Source organism: Marmota monax, unplaced genomic scaffold (genome assembly GCF_021218885.2).
Source record: "Marmota monax isolate L192 unplaced genomic scaffold, Marmota_monax_Labrador192_F-V1.1 WCK01_AAM20220418_F8-fsc00008, whole genome shotgun sequence".
Classification (NCBI taxonomy): domain Eukaryota; kingdom Metazoa; phylum Chordata; class Mammalia; order Rodentia; family Sciuridae; genus Marmota; species Marmota monax.
The window spans coordinates 20,024,924-20,039,071 of record NW_026694432.1 but is presented as its reverse complement, the minus strand read 5'-3'; the positions used below and the strand labels follow the sequence as shown (position 1 = coordinate 20,039,071).

General features: G+C 50.4%; 1 protein-coding gene and 1 non-coding gene across 2 annotated transcripts; one reads left to right on the top strand and one right to left on the bottom strand.

Moving 5' to 3' along the window:
- Positions 1–7,089: 7,089 nt before the first annotated feature.
- Cd164l2 (CD164 molecule like 2) lies at positions 7,090–10,153 on the bottom strand. The gene is made up of 5 exons (XM_058570759.1): positions 9,989–10,153; positions 9,394–9,561; positions 9,222–9,293; positions 8,668–8,716; positions 7,090–7,234 (listed from the first exon to the last, which is right to left on the bottom strand). Exons 1-5 carry the CDS (start codon positions 10,074–10,076, stop codon positions 7,090–7,092), a joined length of 522 nt encoding a protein of 173 aa, XP_058426742.1. The 5' UTR covers positions 10,077–10,153.
- A 3,112-nt stretch (positions 10,154–13,265) lies between these two features.
- Positions 13,266–13,342, top strand: Trnak-cuu (transfer RNA lysine (anticodon CUU)). The gene has a single exon. It is a non-coding gene; the product is annotated as a tRNA-Lys (tRNA).
- Positions 13,343–14,148: the final 806 nt, after the last annotated feature.

Sequence of the window (14,148 nt, the reverse complement as noted above, 5' to 3'; positions counted from 1 at the left end):
TCCAATCTTCCTCCTCCAGGTCAAGTACTCCTTCACCCTAGGAGTTTCCCTCCTAAATATTTTGTCATTGTTATTACAGCAGTGGAGGTTGAACCCAGGGATGCTAGTGCTCTACCACAGGGCTATATCCCAAGCACTTTTTTTTTTTTTTGGTACCAGGGATAGAACTCAGGGGCACTTAACCACTGAGCCACATCCCCAGCACCCCTGCTTTTTTAAAAAAACATATTTTAGTTGTAGATGGACACAATACCTTTATTTTTGTTTATTTATTTATTTTTAAATATTTTGTTTTTTTAGTTGTAGTTGGACACAAAACCTTTATTTTATTTTATTATGCTGAGGATCGAATCCGGCGCCCCACACATGCTAGGCGAGCGCTCTACTGCTGAGCCACAACCGCAGCCTCTTGTTTATTTATTTTTATGTGATTCTGAGAATTGAACCCAGTGCCTCACACATGCTAGGCAAGTGCTCTACCACTGAGCCACAACCCCAGCGCACCCCCACCACCAGTCCCTTTTTATATTTTATTTAGACACAGGTTCTCACCGAGTTGCTTAAGGCCTTGTTAAGTTGCTGAAGCTGACTTTGAACTCAAGATCTTCCTGCCTCAGCCTCCCAAGCTTCTGGAATTACATGCATGCACAATCCAGCCCAGATCAAGCACTTTTAAAAATTACTATTATTTTTTATTTTGAGACAGTGTCTCACTAAATTGTCCAGGCTGGCCTTGAGCAATCCTCCTGCCTCAGCCACCTGAGTAACTGGGATTATAGGTGTGCACCACTACACCTGACTCCTTCTCCACCTTGTTCCCTACTTCAACTCATCTTCCACGATGCAGCCCAAGACTTCTCTCTCTCTCTCTTTTTTTTTCTTTTTTTACGGCACTGGGTATTGAACCCAGGGGCGCTTAACACCGAGCCATATCCCCAGCCCTTTCTATGTTTTATTTTGAGACAGGGTCTCACTAAGAGCCTCACAAACAGAAGGAAGCTGGCTTGAACTTGCAATCCTTCTGCCTTAGTCTCCCAAGTCGCTGGAATTACAGGTGTGTGCCACCATACCTGGCCAAGTCATCTTTCTAAAATACAAGTCTGACCTGGTTCTTCTGCTTAAATCTCTTCCAGGGCTCCCCATTTCCCCTCACAACTCCTCAGTCAGTAATTTAATGCCTTCCCGGAGCTGGCCTTTGCAGAGGTCCTCCGTGCATGTCTGGTCACACCAAAAGACCATAGCTGACCACCCACATCTACTCTTAGTTCCCTCCCTTGGTGCCCCTAAACCCTCTGGTACTCTACTGCTTTCATAAATTTATCTTTACCTCTACCTGGAAAGCCCTTCTGCATCTTATCTGTCTAGAAAACTTCTACACAGCCTTCAAGGTCCTTTCAAATGTCACCTCCTCTATGAAGCCCTCTCAGACTTCTTTAGGCACTGTGGGGAGCTCAACCACCACCTGTCTGTGACTTCCTCTAAGGGTATCTTGCTCCAATGGATTTTGGCTCCCCCTAGGGGTCATGGGGGAGAAGTGCTCATTGGATCGGGTCTTCCAGCCCCTTTTCTCATTCACCAATCAGCCACCCCCAGCAGTGTTGTGTCACAAAAGACTGGATGGACCCTGCCCTTCCTGCCCTCCCTGCCCTCTGTAGGCACAGATGGTACCAGCCACTCAAGGTGGTGCCCTGGCTCAGCAGCTCTTGGCGGATACTGGGACCTGAGAAAGGGGAGATGGAGTGTGGGGGTGGGCAGGTTATTCCCCAAACTCCTCCACCCAGTCACTGGAACAAGTGAGGACTTCAGAAGCCCTCTTGCTCCTTTGGGACTCTGAAGGGACTATAAGGAGGACTAAGGAGGGCTTGGCCACGCCTGGGGCCCACCAGCACCCACACTGCCTGATTCCAAGTTCCCAGCTCCCACGAAGGCAGCCCCACCCTCCTGGCACCAGAACAGTTTCACTGGATCTCCTGCCCCAGAGAGGGACCGTGTGTTGGCTCTGAGATCTGAGCACCCCTGAGGGAGTGGCCATAACCACTAATGGGGAGAGCCCAGGTCCTTCTCCTAATTCTCCCCACCCTCCCAGCCTCCCATCCCCATGGGCGGGCAGTCATAACTGATTGCTGTGGAGGCAACAGAAACATCCACCCTTGAGTGTGGGGATAGAGCAAAGGAAATGGGGAGGCCCTGACCTCACATACTCACCAGGTTCACCCTTGGGGTCCATCTTGTTGAGGTCCAGGCTGCCCTGAAATCCCAGAGGCAGAGATACCCTGAGTCCTGTTCATGCCCCCAAAGACCAGAGGCAGAGATACCCTGAGTCCTGTTCATGCCCCCAAAGAAACAAGATTTGGAGCTAGAAGTTCCAATCCCCTTTTCACCTTTTACTGGCTCTGTGATGGGAGACTTAACTTACCCTGTCTTCAGTCTCACTTTCCTCCTCAGTAAATTGAGGACAATACCACCTACCTGGCAGATCTTAGGATGCTGCATACCTACCCATCAAGAGCCTGGGACAGAAAGGGTTCCTGTCCCTTTGTTATGGCTCCTCAGCACAAACTGCAACTGCTACATCCTCACACCTGTACCCTGGCCGCCAGGTTAACCAAAGGGCCCTGCCAGCTCCCCAACACATCTCACCTTGGGGACCTGGAGCTCCTTTCTCCCCAGTACTTCCTGGGGTTCCAGGACAAAAACTTTGCTGGCTTTCAGTTCCCTGGGTTCTGCAGGGAGACACAGGGTCCGTGGGCACAGTTTAGACATGTTTCTCCCAGATCTCTCTGCAGTTCTTTTTCCACCTCCCAGATTCTAGCTGTCAGGGCACTTGCTTCTTTAGCAGGTAAGGTTTTGCACTATTTCTATCTTATTTGCATAAATTAGCATGCAGAGCCCCAATTGTCAAACTCTAACCTGTCTCCTTGGGGAAGGCAGGAAATAAGAGGAGGGTTGATGGAGAAAGCACACTAAACCCCTACCTGGGAAGCTGGGATGGTCCTGGGTACTCAGGCAGGACCCTAAATAGGAGGATAATAAGGAAAGAGAGGTCCACTGTAGGCCCATCTTGCTGAGGCCACCAGAGAAAGAATGTCAGCTTATAAGAAACCAGACTGGTGGGAAGGTATAAAGTAAGACTTCCTCCCATTGTCCCCCAGGGACACCCCACACAGGCTGATGCTACCAGAGGGCACTTCCTTTCCCAGCCCTAGAGAGAATGGGTATCGTCCTTGTCTTGTCCAGCCAGAATGCAGTCCAATTTCTGATCCTGACTTCCAGGGCTCCCCAGTCATCTCTCCAGGTCTCTATATTCATATGAATTTTCTCAGCTTTAAACTTTAGTTCACAGGTATGGTAGCACATGCCTGTTATCCCAGTGGCTCAGGAGGCTGAGGCAGGAGGATTTCAAGTTCAAAGCCAGCCTCAGGAACTTAGCAAGCCCTTAAGCAACTCAGTGAGACCCTGACTCTAAATAAAATACAAAAAGGGCTGAGGTGTTGCTCAGCGGTTAAGCACCCCTGGGTTAAATCCTCTGTACCAAAAAATAGTAACAATAATAAATAAATAATAAAATAAACCTCAGCTCATTCTGTGCCTTCCATCTGGAACGCTCCTTCTTCATCTTCACCTGTGAAGCTCCACCTGTCTGTGAAAATCCAGCTCTAAGGCCATCTCCACTTTCCTGGTCCTTTCTGATCCTTGTTAACACTATTAATAGAGACCACTGCTACCATCTATTGGGTACCTACTGTACTATGATGTTACACTGAGTATAGTTTGTACATCCCTCCCAATCCTCATGTTGGAAGGCCTCAGTCCTTATTATTGGCCCTGGGTAATAAACCTGCTACAAAACAAATACTCAATAAACATTGGTAAAATAGCTAGGGGTGTGGCTTGGTGGAAGAACATGTCCTCAGCATGCTTAAAGCCCTGGGTTCAACCCCAGCATGTATATATGTATTTATATATGTACATATTCATAATATTCATATGAATGAATAAAGGAGGAGGAAAACTGAGGCCCAGAGATGGAATATGACTTTTGTTTTCCCTGGCACTTATATGCCTAAAGCCACAGAGCTTTCTCCCAATACCCGCCACCAGGGAGGAGCAACCTTAGGAAAGTGACTGTAGCTTGAGTCTCTGGGCCTAGAAAACAACTGTCAACATAGGCCAATTGAGTGCAGCCTGTGCAGGGGCCTAGAAGTGGCAGCCATGCTTTAGCTGTGAGAGGTGAGGCCTGAGCTGGACGAGTACTTCAGGTGGCAGGGGAGCAAAGAGAAGGCATGGTCACTCATTCATGCAGTAAACCTTTTCTGAGGGCTGGCCCTGTGCCAGGCCTAATGCTGGGGGCAGGTGGGGTCTGAGGTGAAATGGAGGCCAAGTTTGCCTAACAGGATGGAAGCATAAGAGGGAGGCCGGAGACTGCAACTCCAGTCTAGGAGTCTGCCCTCCCCAAACCCTCCCTCAGGTGTGTCGAGGTCTGCAGACGAGCCTATTCAGCATGGCTGTCTGTGAGTTCACCTGAGGGCTGGAGGCGTAGCTCAGTAGCAGAATACTTGTCTATCATGCTTGAGGCCCTGGGTTGGATGAAACACCAAAAAAACAAAACCAACATGGAAATGACCCAGCCAGCATTGATGGGATCCAGGCAAATAAATTTTGATCATTTGAGGGCTGGGGTTGTAGCTGAGTGGCAGACCACTTGCCTAACACCTGTAAGGCCCTGGGTTCAATCCTTAGCACTATAGAAAAATAAGCAAATAAGGGCTAGGGTTGTGGCTCAGGGATAGAGTGCTCGCCTAGCATGCACGAGGCACTGGATTCGATCCTTAGCACCATATAAATGTAAAATAAAGATATTGTGTCCACCTAAAACTAAAAAATAAATATTTAAACAAATAAAGGCATTCTGATTATCTACAACTACAAATTTTTTTTTTTAAATATGACCGTTTGGACAAGACATAGGGTGAATCTATAATGTCAAGGGAAAGTCACAGAAGAGCATGTGCAGCACAATCACACTGTGTTGTAAAAATGCTAAACGTGTATATACATAATGAATTCACAGAGAAAGGTCTGGAACATACTGTTAACCATAGTCATTTCTGGGGAAGGAGGGAGAGAGAGGAGTGATTCTCACTCTTTAAACTTCTATATAGTCCTTTTTTCCCTTCATAGGCATTTAGTGTTCTTGAAAGAAAAACATTCGGTAAAGGAGGGCAAGGCAAAGAAATAGTCCTGCGGGGAGAAGCCAGGGTGGTCCCAACAGGAAGAACTGCATGTGCAAAGGCTTGGAGAAAAGAGGAAGCAAGGCAGGCTGGGAACAGAAGTAGATCCACATAGTTGGAGGAGGACCAAAGGCGGGGCAGGTGTCTGCAAGGATGGGGGCTTTGACGGAAGTGAAGGTGGGAGGGAGAAGCCTCAGGAGGTGGGTGCCATGTGTGGGCAGGTGAGGCCAAAGAGCAGCTGAACTATTTATGGAACTGAGGGTCCTTTCAACCATCCAGCTGCAGCCAGAGATCTCTGGGGAGATCAGGATGGAGGGAGGGTAAGCCCACAGGCTGTGCAGCTTAAGAGGGTCAGGTGCTCTGGAGTGAAGCAAACAGAATACACGAACCTGCCCTGAGCCTTCTCCACATCCCACTGAGATGGACACAGTTACTTGCACTTCACAGATGAGGAAACTGAGGCCCAGAGCTATGAAATGCTTGAGTTGAGCTCTCAATCCTTACTCTTCCTTTCAACTTTCTTTGGCATTGTGCATGTGAAGAAGTGAGACCCTGCTGCAAGCCTGGTTCCCATTGAGCACCCAAGACCTGGGGGGCTATGAGTCAGAGAAGACTTCTGTGCCCAAGGATGCAGGCAGGGCTTTCCAAGGAAGCCTGGGTGAGGAAGGCCAGAAATGGCCACCTGAGAGTCTTGGGGGCTCTCCTCCTTGGCCCTGGGGCACAGACATAAGTTTAGGGGACAGAGACTGAAGACACCTTCAGAAGGGAGTCCTGCTCACTCTGAAGTCAGAAGAGCCTGGATTCCAACCCCAGCTCTGCCATAATCTGAGCAAACATTTACCTTTCTGAGTCTCCATACCCTTGCTGGAGAGGGGTAGGGGTAGGGGGTCAAAAGGTATAAGAGACAAAAATATCTTAAAGGAGACAGTCCTAGTCCTAAGCAGAATTCCTGTGAAGGAGAGGATGACGGCCATATCCTTCCCCATCCACACAACCCGGACACAGGACAGGAAGCACGGCACCAGAAACAGTTCCTTTATTTGGGGGGAGAGCCCAGGCTAAGTTGGTAGGAAGAGGCGGCACAGACCCCGGGTACCAGGCTGAGGGGCCCAGCAGGGTCCACAGATGAGACACGAGGTGGTTGAGGGATGTTCTCAGCTGTAGGTGGCAGGCCCAGGACAGGAGGGGAGGTCAGGGATTGGGTACTGAGCCTGCTCAGTTTCCACAGGGGCCAGAAACAGATGGCCAAAGATTTTCCCACCCCCAGTGCCCACAAAGTGGCCAAGAGGGCAGCCTCTGAGTCCTCCTTCCCCTCAGTGTGAAGACCAGGCCCAAGGGGGTCAGATTCTGAGGAGGCCACACAGAGAGACACTTAGGGGAGGTGACCCTACCTCAGTTGGGCAAAGACTCTCACCCCCCAGAGAGCAGGTGAAGCTGGAAGAGCAAACACTTTAACGCAGGCTGCAGCGACCCACCTCACAGCACACGGCACACGGAGCCACGCACGGCTCCCTTCTCAGAGGACACCACACTTTCACACAGTCTGGCTCCTGCCCACGGCCCCAGACTGGCTGAAGACTTGCCTGAGCCATCACCTACTGGTTCTCCTCCCTGCTGGCAGCATGTGGGGACAAAGACACAGTGGGGCTCAGCTGAACTGCCAAGCATGGGGCCCAGGCTGAATCCTGGTCCCAGCTAACATTAGCAGGGAGCCCCTATTGGAGGAGAGAAGGGGGGTGCCTCACATAGGGGACATGGGGAGGGAGTCATTATCTTTTGGGTTACCCCGTGGAGAAGACAATTCCCTGGGCAGGGAGGAGTAAGGGAAGTGTGCTGGGACTCCCCTGCTTCCAGGTACTCACAGTGTCTGGTAAGTGCTATCCTTGGCCTTGAGGAAGCGCAACACGAAGAAGGCCACCGCCTGCAAGCTCAGCACCAGCACAACACCCCCGATGAAGCTGGCACCATCAAAGCCAGAGCTGTGGGCTTCAGGGATCACAGGGCTCCCTGTGGAGTGAGACAGGGTGGAGGTCATAGCTGGCCATCATGGACCCAGGATCCCTGCTCCACCTCACAACTGGCCCAGGACACCTCAGGGCCTCTAGTCCTCACTATGGAGCCTGGAACACAGGCACAGAAGTCTAGCTCAGAACCTACGGGCAGTGGGGAAGTGCCTGGTATAAGGGACAGTGCTTGTTAGGACTTGGCCCTATTCCTAAGTTGCTCTGTGGCTTTCTGCCATGCACACCCTCTCTGGGCCTACTAATCCCATAGACCCACTAGGTGAGAGAGGGTGCTTAGGGCTTAGATCCCAGATGCAGATGGTCCCTTTTCAGGACCACTAAGCCTAGAGCCCCTACTCAGAGAAGAAGGAGCAGGAGAAGTAGAGGTCTAGACCAACACCCTACTAAAAGATGGGCCCCTTTCTCTTCTCCTCAGATAGTAGAGCCTCAGGGCCACAGTTACCAGGCTAGGTCTGGGTGACTCCCAGCTGTGCCACAAGGGATTCCATTTCAGGCCCTGGGCCAGGTGCCCAGGACAGGGTAGGGCCAGGTAGGGCAGTGTAGGGCAGGGCTGGTGGGCAAAAAACATACCAGGACAGTGAACAGGGGCTCTGCTGGGAGCAGGGTCCACTTCCCAGAGGGTGTGTGTGTGGTATAAGGGGGTCCAAGAATACCAAGGGCAAAAGATGGTCCCAGCTGAAGCTCAGGGATCCCTAGAGAAGGATGCCAAGGGAAGAAGAGCAAAAAGGGAAGAGACGAGCCACACACAGTAGATCTGGGGCTTCAGTTGAGGGAACTGAGCCATCAATAATTCAGCCTCTGAGATCAGTTTCCGGCTTTAATTAACCAAGAGCCTCTTCAGCCATCCTGGCCAAGTCTGGTGACCTCCAGTCTCTGAGGGGCAGTGGAAGTCAAGGGGTGGGGTCCTTGCCTCTGCTCTGCCAGAAATCTGCTCTGGGACCCTCTGGTCCTGCAGGTTGCAGTAGATGGTCACTTATTAGTGACTGAAGCCACATACTCTCAGGTCCAAGGGACAGGTTAGGAATGGGGGGGAGCTACCTTTTCTTTTTTAGTTGTAGATGAACATAATACCTATAACTTATTTATTTTTTTATGTGGTGCTGAGAATCAAACCCAGTGCCTCACGTGTGCTAGGCAAATGCTCCACTGAGCCACAATCCCAGCCTCAAGAGCCGCCATTTCTTGATCACCTTCAGTGCGTCATACACTGAAGTGGGCCCTATCTATGCAGACCCATTAAATCCTAACAGCAGCTTTGTGAGGTAGGTCTTACCCAACCCATTTTACAGATGTGGAAACTATAGATGGAGGGAAAACTGAGAGAAGGTGACTACAGAGCATGTCAGCACCTGAGCCCAGCTGTCTTTCTATGCACCTCTGGTCCTCCCACTACCCCATCCCACAGGGAATACTTGCCTGTTGTGATTGTCTTCGGTTCATAGGTGGGATGGTGGTGGGCAGCTGAGGAGACAGGAAATCCATAATAAAACCACCTTCCTGTCCCCTGACTCCCATGGAGACCCCAGTCTCTGCCAGCTGCTGGACTCCGACTCAGACTGGGCTCTTCTCCCAGCTCCAGACACCAGTGTTCTATAAAGCCTTCGTCGCACAGTTCCCTCCACCAGATGTGCCCCCTCTGCAGTTCTACCTACCAAGCTCATCTCTGATCCCACTTCCTCCAGGAAGCCTCCCACCATTCCCTTCTGAACTTCCAAAACCATGGCTCTGTCTTATATTACAGGAAGACCTAATGCCCCTATCCCCTCACACATCTGGACCAATTTACCGTGATAAAACAGGTCATAGAGGGGAAGAGACCTCTGAGAGCTAAAGACAGAATTGAAACTGGACCCAGGTGTTTGTGGGCATAGTTCACTCCCTGAGAGGCCGGGTTCTCCTGGGAGCAGGTTCTGGATGGCGAGACCAGCCCCCTCCCTCTTTGCTAGACCAGTGGGAACTCCTTTACCTGGACAGGACTCTGAGCGGTTGTAGACAGAGCAACCCTCCTTGACCACCTCAGCTTGGGCCACACAGTGTCCTTATGGGAGAAGGTGCAGGGAAGAGGTTTGAGGAGAGTGTCCAAAGCTTTGGGCTTCAGAGCTGGGGCCAGTGAGCTTGGAAAGGGCCCAACTCCATACCTGGTTCCTGTAGTCGACATTGCTGCCACACGCAGCCTGAGAAATTGTGTGCTCTGTCCCCCTCCACACAACGCTCACAGAGCTCCAGTTGTTTGCAGCCCCCTTGGACAGCAGGCCAGGTATTCAGGCGGATCAAGGCTCCCCGCCCAAAGCCTTGAGCTCCTTTACCTGGGAATGGGATGGGAGTGGGAAGGGAGCAACTCTGGGAAGCCAAGTTGCAGCACTACCCCACCACATCTATAGCTCTCACCCCTCTGCTCACGCCTGGAGCTTCTGCAAGCACAAGGTTACACTCACCTAGCCTTCACCACATTCCCCCAGGACCCCCTCCCTTTACGTACATCTGGGGTTCCCAGGCACATTTGGAGCTATCACCTCCACATACACCCGAAGTTCCCTAATCTACATCTGAAGCCTATATATATGCACGTGGGACTCCACACAAAACGGGAGCCCCTTTCCTCTCCCACCTCTGGAGCCCTGAACTGGCTTTGGCAGTCCCCTCCTATTCCCAGCCCAGACTGGAAGGCAGATGGATGAGGGGAATGCGCCAAGTGCCCCAGCCTGGTTCTAGCCAGACCCAGTCCTGCGTTACCAGCCACAGCGAGTTGAGCACACAGGAGGAGGCAGCAGTAGCCGCCGCAAAGAGCAGCCCGAAAGACACGGGGTCCCGGCGCTGCCATGGACGCGGGTGGGAACCGGGAGTCTGCGGACAGCTGGTGTGGCGCGTCCCTTCTGGACTCCGCTCGCAGGAGCTAGTGGGGAGAGAGACCCGGGCAACCGGGGCGTGGCCAGTAGGGGCGTGACCAATAGGAGTGGCCGGGTGGGGCGGGGCTCTTTGGTAGGGCGGAGCCACCGAGGGCGGGGCCAGATAGGGACGCGGCTGGGCTGGTCGGGTTAGGGCGGGGCTTGGACAAAAGGGGCGGAGTCCAGGACTTGGTGTAGCCGGGCGCAGAGCGCCCCCACTGGTAGCTGGGTGGAAACGGTTAAGTAGGGATTATTTTTATCCCTGCTTCATAGGTGAGGAAACCGAGGCTGAGAAAAGGTGACTTGTTTGAGGTCACAGTGGCAAAATATGGATTTGAAAGTGAAGTCACTTTGGCTCAGACTAGGCCTTTAGGGTGCAGCCTCCCAGCAGGCCCTATGGAGGCTAGGAGAGGTCTCAGCTATCCCTCACCTCTGGCTGCTTGTGCCCAGCTTTGGTGTTTTCTCTCGGCCCTCACACCATCCCCCAGGACCCTCTTCTGCCTTTCAGCCTTCCATCTTGTCTGCCTCACACCCATCACACCCTCTGGCCAAGCCACGGGTCATGCCCTTACCAGGTCAATAGGGCCTCTCTGCAGCCCTCCTAGGGCCTCCTCTCCTGGCCCAGTACCACTCTCTTGCAGCCACTTCTCAGGTTTCTTAGGGGCACCTCTTTTTTCTCTTCTCCTCGCTCCTCCTCCTTCTCCCTCTAACCCCCTTTAAATTGATGGTGGCTCAGTTTAGTTCTGAGCCCAAATTCACACTCTTTTGGGGTCATCTTGGCCATTCCTCTGTCACTAGTCCCCATTTAAAAGCCAACAAGTCACCGGGCACGATGACTCAGCTTAAGCAAAAGTGAGGTGCTAAGTAACTCAGTGAGACCCTGTCTTCAAATAAAATATAAAATAGGGCTGGGGATGTGGCTCAGTGGTCGAGTGCCCCTGAGTTTATTCCCTGGTACCAAAAAAAAAAAAAAGAAAGAAAGAAAGAAAGAAAGAAAGAAAGAAAGAAAAAGAAAAGAAAAAAAGAAAGAAAGAAAAAAGCCAACAAGAAGTCTCCAATTTTCACCTCCCAGGCCACTTCTGGCCCCACAGCTGCCACACCTGTAACTAATAACACATAGCCTACGATCACTGAGCCCTTACTACCAGCAGAATGTACATTCTACTAAGAGCTTTCATTTGCAGCCTCCCATCTAATGTCCACAATTAACCTGTAGGCATGGGTTGTGTCACCCCCAATTTGCAAGGTGCTTAGGGACACAGACTCAGCAGACTAGTCTGTGAATCCAGCCTCCAGTGAAGCTAGAAGCCACCCTCCCTCTGCCATGCCTCCTGTGGGTCCCCTGCTTCTTGGGTCCTGAATGTCCTCAGGTGTCTAATATTATCTTGTCCCTTTTCTCCACTCAGGGAGGCCCCATCATAGCCCTTCAGTCACCTGGGCTGGGAACCATGATTTGACCTTCACCTCCTCTCTCCATCCCAGCCCCCCAAATTAAAATCCTTCACACTCCATATCTAGGTGTCCCCTGGGTCCGGTTTCCTCATCCTCCTTCTGCTGGCCTCACTGTCTTTCACCCTTCAGGCCAGTCTCCAAGCTGGCCCTCACAGTGCAGGACTGTCCTGAAACCATGCATGGATCTGGCCACACCTCTTCCAATTAACAACTTTTCAACAATGCCTTGGCCTGGCCAATCCTTTGATTTCTTGCTCTAGAAGTCTCTGGCCTGTCCTGGGCTGTCTGCAGCACCTTCCTATGCCTCAAGGATACGCCTTTATCCTAGTTCCTCTCCTGCAGTGTGTGCCTGTAGAGGGTCCTTCTCCGTTCCCCACCACATCTGCCTGGCAAACTAATGCTTCAAGTCACCTCTAAAAGAGTGATTCTTGGAAAAAATAAAAGTCAGGTCATACCACTCCCTTGCTTAACCCACTAGTGCCTTCTGTCTCACAACTTCTCCCCATCTACAGGGTTTTCCCCTGCCCACCTCTCTGGGCTCAAACCCTCCCTCTCCCCTGTGCTCATTCAGTGTCTGTTCATTTGGCCTCCTCAAATTCTCCTCCTCCTCACAGACTGTGTACTTGCCATGCCCACTTCTTGAAATTTTTTCTTTTCTTTTCTTTCTTTCTTTCAACCCAGGGACACTTAACCACTGAGCTATATCCCCAGTCCTTTTTATTTTTATTTTTTTATTTTGAGACAAGGTCTTGCTAAGTTGCTTAGAGCCTCACTAAATTGCTGAGGCTGGCTTTGAACTTGCAATCCTCCTGCCTCAGCCTCCTGAGATACTGGGATTACAGGTGTGTGTCACCATTTCTGGCTTCTACTCTCTTCAAGTGACTCTAAACTCCCTACCTAAAAAACATCTCCTAGTTATTCTACATTGCATCATCTGCTTTTTCCTTTGAAGCATGTATCAAATGCATAATTAACTACACATTTGTTTCCTGGGCTATAAGCTCCACAAAGGCAGAAACCATGTTTGTCTTTTTCCCTAGGGAACACCCTGCACGCAGAACAAGCTAAGCAGATGTTTATTAGTAGCCCTCCAATACCATGTTGTGACTATTTGAGTACATGTTTGTCTGAGCCACTGGCCTTTGAGACCATCAAGGGTTTTCTATTTGACATAGTAAGGGTCTCTTTTTTTAAGTTTATTTATTTTTTAGTGGTAGTTGGACACAACACCTTTATTTATTTATTTATTTATTTTTATGTGGTGCTGAGGATCAAACCCAGGACCTTGCACATGCAAGATGAGCGCTCTACTGCTGAGCCACAACCCCAGTCTCAAATGTCTCTTTGTAAATTGCTTATCTCTCCCCTTCTTTAAGGATCTCCTTAAAGAAGGCAGCAGGTTTTGTTCATAGCTGTAACCTCTGTGTCTGGCAAATAGTAGATGTTCAGTAAATATACATTAAACATTGAAAATGCAGAAATGTGGCCAGATCATCTCTCTGTTTCTAGCAACCATCAAAACCCAAGCCAGGGTGATATCAGTGAATACTGGCTGAATGAGGTCCATGCTAAGAATACATATACTGACAATGACTGGACCCCCCTCCCCCGTTTGGGACAAGGTCCTCAAGTGTAGAGATTATCTGTGTCTCACAAGTATATGCAAATGGGGGGGTGGAGATATAGCTCAGTTGGTAGAGTGCTTGCCTCTTATGCACAAGGCCCTGGGTTCAATCCCCAGTACCACACACACACACACACAAACACACAAAACAAGTATATGCAAACACACACACACTCCTCGCTTTAGACTCCAGACTGGTGAAGAATGAAGAGGTAAAGAAGCCTCACCTGGAAGTGAGAGTTCACAGCCATCTGGTGGCCACCTGGCAAACTGCAGTATTGTCACCTTGTCTAACTTCACCCCAATCTCTCCTGGGAATGACAGTGCCATCTAAGCTAGCATGGGAGACACTCTGGGCTTGGTTACAGGTGAACCTGGCCTCATATCCAGTTCTGCCATTTTCTGTGTGATCAGGGGCAAGTTCCTTGGCTTCTCTGGAGATACGGTCCCTTACCTTTGCAGGGTTGTTGTAAGAAAAAACTGGGCTCTGGTCTGGCACCTGGTAGGTGGGAAGAAAATAAGGAGGAAAGATTTGCTAGGCAGTGATGACCTCAATTGTCCTGTTAGCAAGAGCAACTTTGGTGCATGAGAAAGCGTACATTTGATAATACACAGCCTCACTTCAGTCTCTAGGGTCTCTGGGGTTTCTCAGGGTTAGAAATACCACCCATCTTGGGGCTGGGATCGTGGCTCAGTGGCAGAGTGCTTGCCTCACATGTGTGAGGCACTGGGTTCGATCCTCAGCACTACATAAAAATAAATAAATAAAAGTATTGTGTCCATTTACAACTAAAAAAATATTTTAAAAAATACCACCCATCTTTTGTCCCTAGCTGCCTAGGAACAACCTCCATGTGAAGGGCATAGTAACTATCCATATCAGGAAGTTCACGACCAACCAACTACTGCATTGAAAACAAATGTCCTCTACC

What these genes read in the sequence shown, in the direction of transcription:
- Cd164l2 (XM_058570759.1), bottom strand. Translation starts at nt 10,076, where the DNA reads ATGGCAGCGCCGGGACCCCGTGTCTTTCGGGCTGCTCTTTGCGGCGGC. An exon ending in CCGCTCAGAGTCCTGTCCAG is followed by an intron (nt 8,717 to 9,221) that starts GTAAAGGAGTTC and finishes CTGTCTCCTCAG; the next exon opens with CTGCCCACCACCATCCCACC. An exon ending in AAGACAATCACAACAGGCAA is followed by an intron (nt 7,235 to 8,667) that starts GTATTCCCTGTG and finishes CTCCACAGGGAG; the next exon opens with CCCTGTGATCCCTGAAGCCC.